This window comes from Danio rerio, chromosome 23 (assembly GCF_052040795.2).
Source record: "Danio rerio strain M-AB ecotype USA chromosome 23, GRCz13ab, whole genome shotgun sequence".
NCBI lineage: Eukaryota > Metazoa > Chordata > Actinopteri > Cypriniformes > Danionidae > Danio > Danio rerio.
The window spans coordinates 29027729-29043055 of NC_141043.1; the positions used below are offsets into that span (position 1 = coordinate 29027729).

Below are 15327 nucleotides of genomic sequence, written 5' to 3' on the forward strand. Positions count from 1 at the left end.
GGTTTTTCGTGCCCCCCAAAAACCATGGCAAGACTCTGCGAAATTTCCAGTATGTACACGTGAAAAGAGCTACCACTGAAGCCCACAAATACCTGCGCATGATTGGCATCTATTTGTCATAAAAACAGTTTTTTTCCCCAGTCTAAATGAGCATCCATCTTTCTCACCGCATTATAGTGGCTTCGGTATCATTTTTAGGATCTCTTTGGAAGGGTGGGGGCAAAACTACCCCTTTTACAAACAACATGTGCAGTAAAATGTGAAGTCAGTGGAAGACCTTACGCACTCGTATTAAGAGCAAAACAGTGGTTTTGGCTTTCCCACACACGCTGGAAGCATGGATGTTAAACTGGATTTGACCGTCCACGCTGTTGTTTTCATCCTTCTGACGGCTGGATGCGCGCACTTGGACGCGCGCTCGGTCCCACTTCAGGTATGTGTACTACAATTCATATAATTTCCCTTATTTTCCATTTAGTTGGCACTTGTGCTTGCTATATAATGTTTATCTTAAGTGACCGAATATGTTTTGTGTGACATAAACACTGAAACTGCGTCTCATCACATTTACGCGCGAAAATATTTTAGGAATTTTGTTTCCAATGGAATCTTGTTTCATTCTTAGAACACGGTGTGGTGTTTATACTGCTAATAAAACTCTTTATTGAATTATCTTAAAATATTCAAATATAGCCTTTAATTGCATAATAGCTTATATATATAATGGAAATAGTCAAACGGGATGGAGATGAGGCAACAAAATAGCTTCTGAAGTTTGTCTAATAACAATAACTTCATATATCATTGGGAGCTGCAGTCACATTGTGCGTTCTAAAATATGTAGTTTTTTGTCTGATGTTTTAAACTTAAAGTTGTAACTTGCATTCTACCTGATTAAACAAGGAAAACGGATACATTCTTGCAACTGTTCACATTTTACGCACTGTGGAAAGAAAGATTATTTAACAGCTATATAGCCTACAAATAACAGCCTATCAAAGAACCTTTCATTTAAAGTGTGTACTGGAAAGCCATGGTAGCAAAGGTGCATTTTATTTCCCATTGATAATATTTTGTTTGTGTTTGCAGCAATCTCCGGGAGATGTGGTAATATGTTGGCACAGCATTGAACTATGTGTAAAGTTAGCATCTACTATCCTCCAGGGGCCTTGTGTGTACAGTACTGACATTTTAGTTCATTTCCACCTCTTTCATGAATGACTTTGATTCAGTCTGTTTCAATGCAAGATCAAGACCAAAACCACTGGCATCTGTATTTAAAGCTATTTCTACATTTGCACCAAATTTGTCTCTAAATGCATTTTTGTTGGTAATTTAATAGTTTATTAAAGGGATAATTCACTCAAAGATTTATTTATCATTTACTCACCCTCAAGTTGTTCCAAAGCTTTGAGTTTCTATTTAATATATATATATATATATATATATATATATATATATATATATATATATATATATATATATATATATATATATATATATATTGAAGAAAGCTTGAAACCATTTACCATTCACAGTAAGAAAAACAAATACTACAGAAGTCAAGGTTTACAACATTTTTGAAAGTACCTTTTGTGTTTTACTGAAGAAAGAAATTCATTAAAAATTGAAACAAGAGTGAGTAAATGATGATAGAATTTTCATTTTTGGCTTTAAGTTTGCTAAGAGGCAAGTGGCACAAAGGAATGAGTGGGAATAAATATGTTATGGCTCAGAGTCACATATTTTTCATACCAAATGTGGCATAAAAACACATTATACACCAATAAAATAAGTTCATGTTGTTTTTCATTTTGCAGAGGTCAAGGCGGCAAACCTCTACAGCAAAACCAGCAGTGAGTATGACAGTATGAACCGTTTTTGTTTAATTTTTAACTGTCTTATTTTAAGTCATCTAAATGTTATGTAGTTTTTCTTTAGCTTATTGTGAGATTTAATAAAGCACCTAAAACTGTTCTTGCCTTCTGACCCACAGTTTCCTTTTAGTTTTTTTATATGCACAAACATGAGTTTGATGCCTTAGAAACCAAATATTTATTCCTGTAAAACACATGAGAATGTTTGCATGAGTTAGAAGCAATATGACCAACAATCCAAATCTGTCACTCGAGACAGAGCAAAGCAGAAGCAGATTAGGATGTTTCACAATAAGTAAAAGAGCCTCCATTATTTATTTCTTGGATGTTACCGTTCATGTGTGTTATGCTTCATTTTGTACTGTAAGTCTGCAAAGTTTTCAAGAATCGTTTACAATAGATTAATATGTTTGTGTCACTTAATCATGTCTCTGAATTAAATACGCAGCTTCTTGTAACATGCAGTGCATGAAAGAGAGTTTAGATGGACTGCCTTTTCTGTAGCCAGACCAGTGTGGTCTGAATCAGGTTCAAGTAAACAGATTAAGGTGTTCTAAATATGGAGCTGTTATATTTGTTCAAAAGTCAAGAAGAGTGAACAGTAACTTGCTAATCATATATATATATATATATATATATATATATATATATATATATATATATATATATATATATATATATATATATATATATATATATATATATAATTATTATTATTTTATTTATTTATTTTTTTAACCCTTTTAACAGACATCTCAACTGCCTGGTAAACCCCTTTCTTTTCCAATAGGTAGGGCCAGACAGAATCTGCGGACATTTTTTGCTATTTCTGCTGAGAGTTTTGTAACAAATCTGCAGATTTATGCAGAATTATTTTGGAAGTATCATAACTAAAAACTTAATATATAAAATAAATAAATTATACATTTTTAACTTCTATTTAATCTTTACAATGCAAAGTAAATAAGATCCCCTTATTTGTTAAACAAAGCAAGTCTCTCATATAATATACACTAAACAACAAAAAATATTACTTTAAAAACTTTATTGTAATACAATCATATGGACATTTTAATATTACTATTATTATATCACAATAATATTTGTGAAATTAGTTTAAAAACGGGATAAATACAAATGTACACACATTAACAAAAGTAAATAAATAGACTCAACGATGGGCTTAAAATCTAAGGACTTCTATGCGCACAGTTTCCGTGTAGGCCTAACAGTAGGTTATCATTAAAACTAAATCTTCAAAATTAGCCTAAAAGGTTGTCAGGAATACAGTTTAACCAACGGAAATCTATTTTCCCATTGAGTGAAAGTTAATGAAGCAAATTCATGTTATTTCAGCTTGCTTTCAGATGTTTATGCTGGTGTGTACAGATAGGGAGATTTACGCTAGTTGTCACACATTGTTTCGACCCAAAAAAGTCAATAAAATGAATCCATGAGACTATAAATGTTCTGTTTATAGCAAAAAATAACCTTTTATAGCAAAATCAAAATTATGACCATCAGCTCTGTGTTTTTTTTATTTTTATTTTTTATATATAACATGACTCGTCATGGTGGGGCAGTGGGTAGCACAATCGCCTCACAGCAAGAAGGTCACTGGTTCGAGCCTGGGCTGGGTCAGTTGGCATTTCTGTGTGTAGTTTGTATGTTCTCCCCATGTTGCCTGGGTTTCCTCCGGGTGCTCAGCTTTCCCCCACAGTCCAAAGACATGTGCTATAGGTGAATTGAATAAACTAAATTGTCCGTAGTGTATGAGTGTGTATGGATGTTTCCCAGTACTGTATTGCAGCATAGAAGGGCATCTGCTGTGTAAAACATATGCTGGATAAGTAGGTGGTTCATTCCGCCGATGAATAGAGGGACTAAGCCGAAGGAAAGTGTATGAATGACTTATCATTAATGTCTCCATGTCTTGGTGTTTGTTGTGCCCTTAGCTGAAGGTGACCGAATACCATGTGAGATGTTCAGTAGTGTCCCGCTATGCTGTAACTACAGTGGAGAGCACCGTCTGGAACCAGCTCCACATTGCTAAGGAAGCAGCCTTTGAGGTGGATTTGTCCTCGTCTGCGTTCATATCCAACTTCACCATGTGAGTCCAAATTTGCACCACATGTTCCTTCAGTTATTCCAGCTGTCAAATTGGTTTAACGATCAGTGAAACTGCAATTAAGTTGAGATTCGTTTGGCTTAAGTTTGAAAGTTTTCCCTGAATAGACACAGCAGGGTTATAATTGTACTAATGATTTGTTCTTGTGGAAAGAAGTACTTTGTTATAAAAAAAAATATCTGATTAAAAGATACTTAAAAGTTACATTTAAGTACTTAAGAGGATAATTCATCCAAAAAAAAAAAAATGCAATTATTTGCTCACTCTCCATTTGCTCTGTCTTTTATGAGTTTCTTTCTTCTGCTCAACACAAAAGATGCTAATGAAGATGACTGTGGACCATTTAAAAAAACATTCTCATCTTTTCTGCAAGAAATTCATACATGTTTTGAATAGGAATTGTACATTTTTGGGTGAGTTACATTACATGTATGCCTTTAAATTAGGCTTAGGCATTGCTATTTGGGCTTATTGGAACCTAATTAGAATAAAAACCTAAGTATCATCTTTTGATATGATGTACTTTTAGAGATAAATGATGTCCATATACAGTTGAAGTCAGAATTATTAGCCCCCTTTTGATTTTTATTTTCTTTTTTAAATATTCCCCAGATGATGTTTAACAGAGCAATGACATTTTCACAGGATGTCTGATAATATTTTTTTTTCTGGAGAAAGTCTTATTTGTTTTATTGCAGCTAGAATAAAAGCAGTTATTAATTTAAAAAAAAAACATTTTTGGGACAAAATTATTAGCCCCTTTAAGCTATTTTTTTTGATAGTCTCCAGAACAAACCATTGTTATACAATAACTTGCCTAATTACCCTTGCCTGCCTAGTTCACCTTATTAACCTAGTTAAGCCTTTAAATGTCACTTTAAGCTGTGTAGTAGTGTCTTGAAAAAAATCAAGTAAAATATTATTTACTGTCATCATGACAAAGATAAAATAAATCTGTTATTAGAAATAAGTTTTTAAAACTATTATGCTTAGAAATGTGCTTAAACAATCTTCCCTCCATTAAACAGAAATTGGGGAAAAAATAAACAGGGGCGCTAATAATTCAGGGGGGCTAATAATTCTGACTTCAACTGTATGTGCACTCGTGGTCCGAATTTACATAAAACACTTTTTCCTGACTGTTATTTAATGCATTAATAACATCTACATGTTTTTTGAACATGTTTTGACTATCAGAGAGTAAAAACTACATTTTTTTGTCCATTTTGGACTGTTTAAAGTTAGTGTTTGGGACATTTCAAATGTTGCAGGATGACACTGCGTCTGTAACAAAATATAAAACATTCAAAGTATATTAAATAGTCACTTAAGAGTTAAAATGTGCTGTCCACGTATGTGGTCACTAAGCCCTAGGACAGGGGTGAGCAAACTCGGTCCTGGAGGGCCGGTGTCCTGCACAGTTTAGCTCCAGCACTAATTAAACACACCTGAACATGCTAATCAGTGTCTTCAAGATCACTATAAATCTATAATCAGGTGTGTTTGATTAGAGTTTGAGCTAAACTGTGCCGGACACTGGCCCTCTAGGACCAGGACCGAGTTTTTTTTTTTCTCACAAGGGAGAAAAGTGGGTGACATGTGACGAGCAGCTTAATTCACAACATGTTTTTGTTTACTAATTCTTTAAACACAACTCTCTTGAGCTCTAAAAACGCAGAAGAAATTTGCTGTTAAATTAATTTTAGCAGAGACGCAACTGCCAGTAATTTTTACATTAGTTATTAGGTAAAATGTATTCTAATAAAAATGTTTTAATAAAAATAAATAGTTCACTGCACAGTCACACAGTAGGCTACACTATAAATAATAATTAAATTTATTCATTATTATTATTATTATTATTAATATTATTAATATTATTACAATTAAGCTAAAATTGACAAAACACAGAACCCTTTGAATGTTTGCTTTCATTTTGACATTGCTAAAAAGTGCACTTTTAAAGTTGTGTAGAGAAACATCCCATTATGCAGCAGTCAAGGTATAACACTTAATAAACGCCTTTTGCGTTTAAAAATGACCGGCCTGCGAAGTCAAGTTTGCAGTGTTATAAATGGAATAGGTATAGTGCTTAAGTGGATTTACCGCGGATCAACCGAGAAAACTCTCACGTGCGCTGCAGACTGAATGATAATCTTTTAAAAATATGTAATTTAGGCTATACTGCTATTTGCTCATGCAAAATTAAACAACATAAAATATATTGTAGATCTATTTTAAGAGCTAAAATACAGTCAGCATATCGAGTTTGTTTTGATTTGTAGCTCATGGCCCTAAAATGAAAATAACCTGAAAACAAGCTATTAAAATAGGCTTAATAAATAAAAAAACATGACGGGTAGGCCTAGTAACCTAATGGTTTATGATGGTTTACAAATGACAACCGGACAATATCACGAAATACATTTAAAATGATGAAAAAAGTTATATAGCCTGAGTTGCGTGTTATCTGTGCCAAAATGTAACCAATTTTCACGGTAATAACTGTGAATTTAGGTATCTTTTTTAGGTATTTTTCTGGCTACACTAATGCCTTAAAATGTTACTAAGTAATTGTTTTAAATGACATTAGATTGTAACATTTAGCTTTTCCCTAAAACTTGTGTTGGTTTATGTCAACTTTTTTGACTCTGTTAAGCTGATTTCACTATATTTATTTACCTGTTAAACTAATAGTCTGATCGTGGGTCAGCTTGCATATGTGGGCATAATTTGACGTCTTTACCTAAAACTTTAAACATTCATAGGCCTGTTATTTGAAATAAAACGGAAATAAATAAGAAGAATAACATATGATTTAAAGCACGTTTGGCACTAAGCCATGATCCGTCTGCATTAAGCGGTATCGCTGCATTACCGTCATAAATAAAATCAGTAATAGCGAAACTGTGCATATTATTATTACTACTAAAACGTATATTACTGCCTTAGGTCAGTAACTTAATGCAAAGTAATAATAAATGTGAATAAATAGCCTAAATGAAAGGAACAAAAGAGACCAAAATCAGTCCCCAAGTCTAGTGCTCCCCTATGGATTAAAATGCCCCCTCAGTTCCACATAAGATAAGATAATATACAAGATCCACACTATCATAAAGACTAAAAAACATGATAGTGAGTAAATTAAGACAGTACTGTACGTTTTGTCTGTCCCTTAAACTGTCAGTTAATTATTCTTTTAGCTAATTCTTTTCGTTTTACAACTTGATTATCAATAAAAAAAAATGTCGAAACAGAGGTAAGCTTAAATGGACCAAACTGACATGAAGAAATCATATAAGATCATATAAGAAATCATATTTGTTGCCCAGAGCAAGATTTCTGGTATTTTTTTTATTTTTCCAAGAATATCAAATATAAACGAATTACCACAAATAAGACCCCCTAACAGCTCGATAAAGCACACAGGGGGCTGGATTTGGAAGCGGACGTGGGTCAACAGTAAAGAACCATTGGGCCAGATGAATAGCAGGCTTTGTCGAGAAAACTCAGAGAGCTAATAGAGAAAATGACGAGAACTGGCTCTGTTCACTCTCCTTTTTTACCCAGCAGAGTTTACCAAGGCACATGGCCAAGGTACACACGCACACACATTTACGTGTACATAAATACACACACATGCGTGAAGAATGTACACGAGCATCCCTTAACAAAGCAAGGTTTCAAGTTTCAATATATACATCACAGACATATATATATATATATATATATATATATATATATATATATATATATATATATATATATATATATATATATATATAAATGTATGTATATATATGTGTGTGTGTTTAAAGAATCAGACTGCTGCACATATACAGACAGTAGCTTCCACCAGACTCTGTGCTTTTTCAAAAATCCGCGGCAGACGTGTTTCTTTAGTGCGGCAGCATTTGTTAAACTGACTGAGTGCTCTGTGTTCACAGTGTCACATCCACAGTAATCCCAGACGCCTCCATGCCACACATACATACAGGCGCCTCATTTTTTCCACTGTGCCTTAAACTGTCCATTCACCCGGCTCTGTTTCACACAAGCTCTTTTTCAAAGCTGCTGGTTTACTTTGGTCGGTTCTTGTTGATTTATATTTAAATATGTTTGCTTATAGGTGCTGACCTTACTTTAGCATTTTCTCTCCTTGACTCTGATGTAAAGAGACAAAGAGTGTATGGATCGAGTTGTGTGGATGTTTATGCAGGGGAAATTCTCCTGCACCCAGAGCTCAGGGGATTGGAAATGCTATGATTGCCTTTTCTCAGTTTCTCAGTAAATCATGTTTTGTAAACGGGAAATTACATTTCTGCTCACCTTTTTTCTTTTACTAGCTGTTTAGTGTGAAAGGCTCATTTCCGTCAAGGAGTAAAACATAAAAAGGTTTTTGTGAGATTAATTTAAAGCTGCCGTGTGTAGCTTTTAGTGCTTTGGCAGTTAAATAAATAAAAATAAAACAATGCCATGCTTCATGTGGAAGAACATTGTACCCTTTTGATGCCCATTTCTGCCATTGAATATAAAAAATGGAAATAGGTATTTTATTTATTGTCTCATGATTTTTACCTAAGAATTGTGAAATATGAAATCAAAATTGGCATTCAATAATTGTGAATTATAAAAAATATATAAAAAACAAACTATTTTCTTACAATTTTAATGTAAAGTTGTATAAATATATTTATACAGTCAGAATTGTGAGATATGAACGAGATTCTTAGTTTTTGTTTCTTAGAATTGTGATGTTAAAAAAAAAAAACGTTTATAATGTTTAAAGAACAAAAATAAAAAAAGTGTATAATATTTTATTTCAGACAGTTCTGACTTTAACACGCAAACACAAGCTTATATATTGCCCGCCTGATCTCACGAGAAAATGTAAGTATTTTACGTTTTGTCAGTTTAGTGGCTAACTCATACGAATTCATATGAGTTCAGTCGTATGAAAATGTATGATTTTAGAAAGTAGGCATGGCACTCAACACCGCCCCTGAAACCCAACCATCAATGGGTGATAAGCAAATAGTACTAAATTATATGAATTAGCTCATGAATATATACGAATTAGCCACCAAATTATGAATTACCATGAGACTGCGTTAATATTGCAGTTCTGAGATAATAATAAGTGAGAGAAATGTTTACATTTTATTTGTTTGTTGTTATAAGAGGGTGTTCTTATTTTCAAGACCCTTTTTTATGGTTTGCCATGAGTCTTTACCATAAACCAAATATATAAACTATTATTATCAAGCTATGTATTCTTTCTGCTCTAACTGGTCTTTTCTTTATTCCCAGCACATCAAACCATAAGGTGTATGTGGCTCAGGTGAGGAGGAGGACTGATGCCAGGAAGATCTATGACAATGCTAAGAAGCAGGGGAAAACGGCAGGACTTGTTGCCACCAAGTCAGTCCAAAATCTCCCTAATAGCTTAATAACAGGCATGCTCTAAAAATGACAATAGATCATTTACTTTTCAGATTTGACCCAACAAGCAGGTTTTAGAAATGGATGTGTTGACAAACTCCCTGCAGTTCTTCTCATAGAATTGGAGATTTGTTTTTAACAACTTTCATTCTTAAATGTTTTTATGACCCATGGAAAAGGAGCACGTTAACTTCTGATGTTTTCCAAAGGGAACGCGAGATGGAGAAGTTTCGTGTGGCAGTCAACGTTCCTCCTGGTGCTCGCGTGTCCTTCTCTCTGTCGTATGAGGAGCTGTTATCGCGAAGACTTGGGCGTTATGAGCTCTCTCTAGGTCTACGGCCAGGCCAACCTGTGCAAAACCTATCCCTGGAGGTCAGCATATCCGAGAGGACAGGCATCAGCTTTATCAGAGCTTTGCCACTGCGAACTAGCCGACTGCTCTCCAACACCGTTCAAGGTAATCTAACTTATCTATTAGGAATCACCAATGAAATTAAACAGCTGTCTCTATAGTTTCATTTCCAAACGTTCGAATCACACTAAGTCTGCAGAAACTCACGTCTGGTGTGAGCCCCTACCCCGGAGAATCCTCAGTCCATAGTGATCGCTGATTGGCCCCTGTACTAGAAGGCGGAGCTTCATTCGCCATATTGACAGTTACATTTTTCCCTATAAGAGTGACAGGTTTTGTGTATTCTATAGTCTTTGACTAGAGGCGTGATACAATAAATTAAACTTTGCCATGACAGAATAAATGACTTTTAAAATAAGTTATTTTAAATAGAAAGATTACAAGTTGTATCTGAGTACAAGTACCTTGGAGTTTTAATAGATTCAAAACTATCATTTCAGTCTCAGGTTAAAAAGGTTTGTAACCGGGTCAGATTCAGTTTAGCAAATTTTAGATTTATTCGTGATCAGATGTCATGTGAGGCTGCCCTAATCTATTATCACTCCATGATCATTTCTTACATCACTTATTGTTTAACCACTTGGTCCCAAGCCAGCATCACTATTCTGAAGCCACTTGAATCTTTATACAAACAATCCATAAAAACCCTTGATAAGAAATCAGTTCAATATCATCATTGTTTAATATTAAAGAAATACAACCTGCTTAGTTGGGGAAATTTAATTAAGTATGTACACATCTGTTTAATGTTTAAGACTTTACATAACCAGACTTCACCGTTAAATCAGTTTGTAAATATTAGAACGACTGCTCACAGAACTACTAAAGGAGGTGACAGAGGAGACTGCATTATTCCTCTCAAAAAAAGCAAATTCAGTCAATCTGTATTTTCAGTGAGAGCTGCTAGGGAATGGAACTCCATCCCACCAACAATTAGAAGATCATGCACTTTTCGTTCTTTTCAGTCTCATGTTAAAAATTGGTTATTGACAAATCAGCATTGTCAGCATTAGTACTGTATTCTTGACACATTTGTACTGTTGTCTGGCTTTTTGTCCTCTGCTGCCATCAGTCTGTTCTTTTTTTCTTTTCTTTTCTTTTCTTTTTTTCTTTTCTTTACTTTTTTAACTGTATTTTTTATATTAAAGTGTATTTAATGTTTAATGTTGTGCTTCTACTTTAGGTGTGACTTTTTAACATTCTGTAAAGGGTCTACGGATGAAAAATAGCCATTCTTGGCTCATTCTAGCACATTTTACAGTAATGTTTATTAATGTCCATTGACCCTGTAAACAAATAAACTAAAACTAAACTAAACTAGTAAAATTTAGCCATGTTTTTTTTTTTTTTTTTATGACAAAAATTTTGATTAAATTTTTGATGACAAATGCAGCAACTTAAAATCACAATTATTCCAAATTTTGACAGGTTTTTGTTTCTGTTCCTGATTGATCTTTTAGCAGATGCAGAAGCTCCTCCTTCAACTAAGGTCAAGCAGAATGCTTACTGCGCTCATGTGCGCTACACTCCCTCCATACAGCAGCAGAGGAATGTCTCCCCCAAGGGGCTCAGTGCAGACTTCATCATTCAGTATGATGTGGAGCTCAAAGACCCCATGGGGGACATCCAGGTCTTCATAATAATAACCTGCCTGATTCATGGTTCCAGAACTACATTGTTTTCCATGCAGCCTTATAATGTTCTCACTGTTTTTCCAGGTGGATGACGGCTACTTTGTTCACTATTTTGCACCTCGAGGACTTCCTGTGGTTCCTAAAGACGTCATCTTTGTCATTGACATTAGCGGCTCAATGATTGGGACAAAAATCAAGCAGGTAGCATCTTAACTACATACTATAACTTGCTGAGATTAAGATGAAAAGATGATGTATTCCTCCATTGTGTTTTTACACCAGACTAAAGCGGCCATGGTCAGCATACTAAGTGACCTACGCGAAGGAGATTACTTCAATCTCATCACTTTCTCAGATGATGTCCACACCTGGAAGAAAGACAGAACTGTCCGGGCCACACGGCAGAATGTACGGGATGCCAAGGAATTTGTCAGGAAGATAATCGCAGCAGGATGTAGGTGTCTCCTCTGTATCAAAGAGAAAAAGTATTTTTGGTATCACTCAAAATAATGTTTTTTGTGAATTTTGTATATAGTTTTTTCTATTTTCTTTATTATTATTATTCCACATTATTGTTTTTAAATTTAAAAAGAATAGTAATATAATAAGTAAAATAATACAAATATTACAATTACTTATTTTATATAAATTGTTTTTATGCAGAATTAATTTTTTATAATATATATATTTTAGGAATTCTAATATAGTAATATTTAAAATATACACATGTATTAATATTGTAATAATGTAATAAGGGCAGCACAGTGGGTCAGTAGTTAGCACTGTTGCTTCACAGAAAGGAGTTTGCTGGTTCGAGCCTCAGCTGGGCTAGGTAGCATTTCTGTATGGAGTTTGCAACTTTTCCCCATGTTAGCATGGATTTCCTTCACATGCTCTCGTTTCCCCCACAGTCCAAAGACATCAGCTATCCGCTTGTTAAGTCGTGATGTATCAGTGATGTATGGAATACTGTTTTCGGGTCCAGGCCGCTACTCATTTGAATTGAGAAAATATTTGTTTTTGATCACTTTATTAGTGAATTTTATAGAAAAAATCATTGTGTACACATCATTCTCTGGGCTTACTGCATCACAAACACCAAAGTTTTAACAATTTATAAAAAATGTATCACTTTCAGGCCATCGGATATTAGGCATAGACATATATACAGTATTGTGATCGTGATTTTCGAAAGTATTACATCACTTTGTAAGCATTTAATATTACCATTTGATGAGCCTCCTATATAATTTGATAGAGCGCTTGGACCCGAAAGCCGCTTCTCGTGACATCACCTAATAAGCAGATAGGTGAATTGGATTAACTAAATTGGCCATAGTGAATTTGTGTGTGTGTGTGTGTGTGTGTGTGTGTGTGTGTGTGTGTGTGTGTGTGTGTGTGTGTGTGTGTGTGTGTGTGTGTGTGTGTGTGTGTGTGCGTGTGCGTGTGCGTGTGTGTGTGTGCGTGTGTGTATGTGCGTGTGTGTATGTGCGTGTGTGTGTGTGTGCGTGTGTGCGCGTGCGTGTGTGTGTGTGTGCATGTGTGTGCGTGTGTGCGTGTGTGTGTGTGTGTGTGAGAATATTAGTGTATGGATACTGGGTTGCGTTATTTTGTCATCATCTTAATGTAGCCAGTTTGGACTGGAAACAACTTTTAAAAAAAATATTTATTCTGTGAATCTGGAGATTGAGAAGCCAAAGTCAGTATTCAGCAGATATTTTGTTATAAACTTTTTTTCTCCTCATTACACCACCAGGGACAAACATCAACGCAGCTCTATTATCGGCAGCTAAACTGCTAAATCCATCCACACGTTCATCTTCATCCACTGGGCGTGCACCATCTTCTCACCGTGTGCCTATGATCATCTTTCTGACCGATGGAGAAGCCACTATTGGGGAGACGGAAACAGATGTTATTCTGCATAATGCACAGAAATCTTTGGGTTTGGTGTCGTTATTTGGCTTGGCCTTTGGAGATGACGCTGATTTTCCAATGTTGAGGAGGCTGGCGCTGGAGAATCGAGGTGTGGCTCGCATGGTAAGAACAATTATACAGAACATAACTTCGGTTTTTCATAAGGTCAAGTGGTTCAGTTAAGCATTAATAAGCACAGTTTCTTGTTCTTTCCAATGTAAACAGTTTTTAAAAAACAAACCAATTGAATGAATGATTCAATGACCTGCTAGTCATCCCTTACTGGAATGTTTCCCTTATTAAATTTGGTTAATTAATGATTCATTTATTTACTCACTGTTAAAGGAATCCCAAATTCTCATAAATTCCCACCATAATGGATCATGCAAACATATACATGCAGAATGATGTAGTCACATGGCCCTATAACGTAGCTCTTGATGCATTAATCTTATTCAATCTGAGGATCAAAACTAAATACTAAATGGTTAGTTCACTGCACAATTAAAATTCAGTCATTCACCATCATTTAGTTGCTAACCCATAAGAATTTCTATCACCTTCTGAATGCCTATGAACATGTTTTTTAATCAGATATAAGAGATTTATGCCCCCTCACAAATCCAATAATAAACGTATTTGAATTGAGTGGTTTAATCCATATTCTGAACAGACACCAGATATCATTTATATGATCGACAGGTTTAATTTCAGAATGTACGGTGGGGAAAATATGTAATGAACACGTCACCGTTTTTCTCAGAAAACATATTTTTAAAAGTGCCGTTGGCTTGAAAATTTCCCCGGATGTTGGTAACAACCAAAGAAATCCACATATGCAAAGAAAATAAATCTAACTAGTTTACAAATTAAGTTATCTGTAATAAAATGAAATGACGCAGGGAAAGCCCAAACAGCAGCAAAAATCTCTCAGTGGTTCTTCAACAACCCTCTGTCATTGTAAATGAATATTAGCTGCTTCAGTCCAACATCTACATTATTAGGATGATAATGATGAAACCAGGGTGGACATTTCAGCAAGACAATGATCCAAAACACAGCCAAGGAAACTCTCAAATGCTTTCAGAGAAAGAAAATCAAGCTGTAGAATGGCCCAGCCAATCACCTGACTTGAATCCAATAGAAAAAAACTAAATAAAGATCAGATTTGGTAGACGAGACCCACAGAACCATAAAGATTTTTACACTCTGTTGAAGTCTGTGAAAAACTCACACCTGAGCAATGACTTTATTCACCATATGAGAGTTGTCTTTAAGCTGTCATCACCAAAAGAGTCTTTTTTATGAAGTATTAATACATTTCAGTAGTTCTGAACTTTCTCCTTGTGACATTTCATTATTACACGTAACTTTTTTTGTTGTTGTTTTGTTTTGTTTTATTTTTATGTTTGTATTGTTTGGGTTTTTACCAAAATCAAGTCAACAGCTCCTTTAAAAATATTATTCCAAGGAAAAAAACATGATGTATTCAATACTTATTTTCCCCACTGTATTTGCATCTAAACACTGATAAGTGAACATGAACTTAAATTCAACCTCACCTGCTTGATGTGTGAAAACAAATCTTATTGATATCAAACTATTCATTATGAACAATATAATAAAGAAAATGCTCTAATTTGGTTTTTGTTAGCGTAAAAAGTGTATGTAATAGTGTACAATTTTCCTGTGCAACAATAATTAATTATGAAATAACTTGAATAACTGCAGCAACATTACTGTAAGAAAACAACTCTTACTTCATGGTGAATCTGGTGAATATATATATATATATATATATATATATATATATATATATATATATATATATATATATATAATATTGGTTTAGGATTGTGATTTCACTCATCCAGATGCTGAATGTATTGGGGATTTGGCAATTAGAGATCCATCCAT

General features: G+C 34.5%; 1 protein-coding gene across 4 annotated transcripts in view; it reads left to right on the forward strand.

Moving 5' to 3' along the window:
• itih6 (inter-alpha-trypsin inhibitor heavy chain family member 6) overlaps window positions 1-15327 on the forward strand; it is a 23941-nt gene continuing 8614 nt past the window's right edge. For 2 of the 4 annotated variants that reach the window (XR_015523631.1, XM_087307242.1), the window contains exons 1-9: window positions 1-433; window positions 1821-1856; window positions 3833-3987; window positions 9316-9426; window positions 9657-9904; window positions 11320-11489; window positions 11578-11694; window positions 11776-11947; window positions 13250-13533. Coding sequence is in view for 2 of the 4 variants with exons in the window: in XM_087307242.1 (XP_087163368.1) it covers window positions 338-433; window positions 1821-1856; window positions 3833-3987; window positions 9316-9426; window positions 9657-9904; window positions 11320-11489; window positions 11578-11694; window positions 11776-11947; window positions 13250-13533 (1389 nt within the window). In the remaining 2 variants the exon portion in view is untranslated. The remainder of the gene's footprint in view (window positions 434-1820; window positions 1857-3832; window positions 3988-9315; window positions 9427-9656; window positions 9905-11319; window positions 11490-11577; window positions 11695-11775; window positions 11948-13249; window positions 13534-15327) is intronic. The other 2 variants (XR_015523632.1, XM_087307243.1) reach the window with 2 other exon arrangements.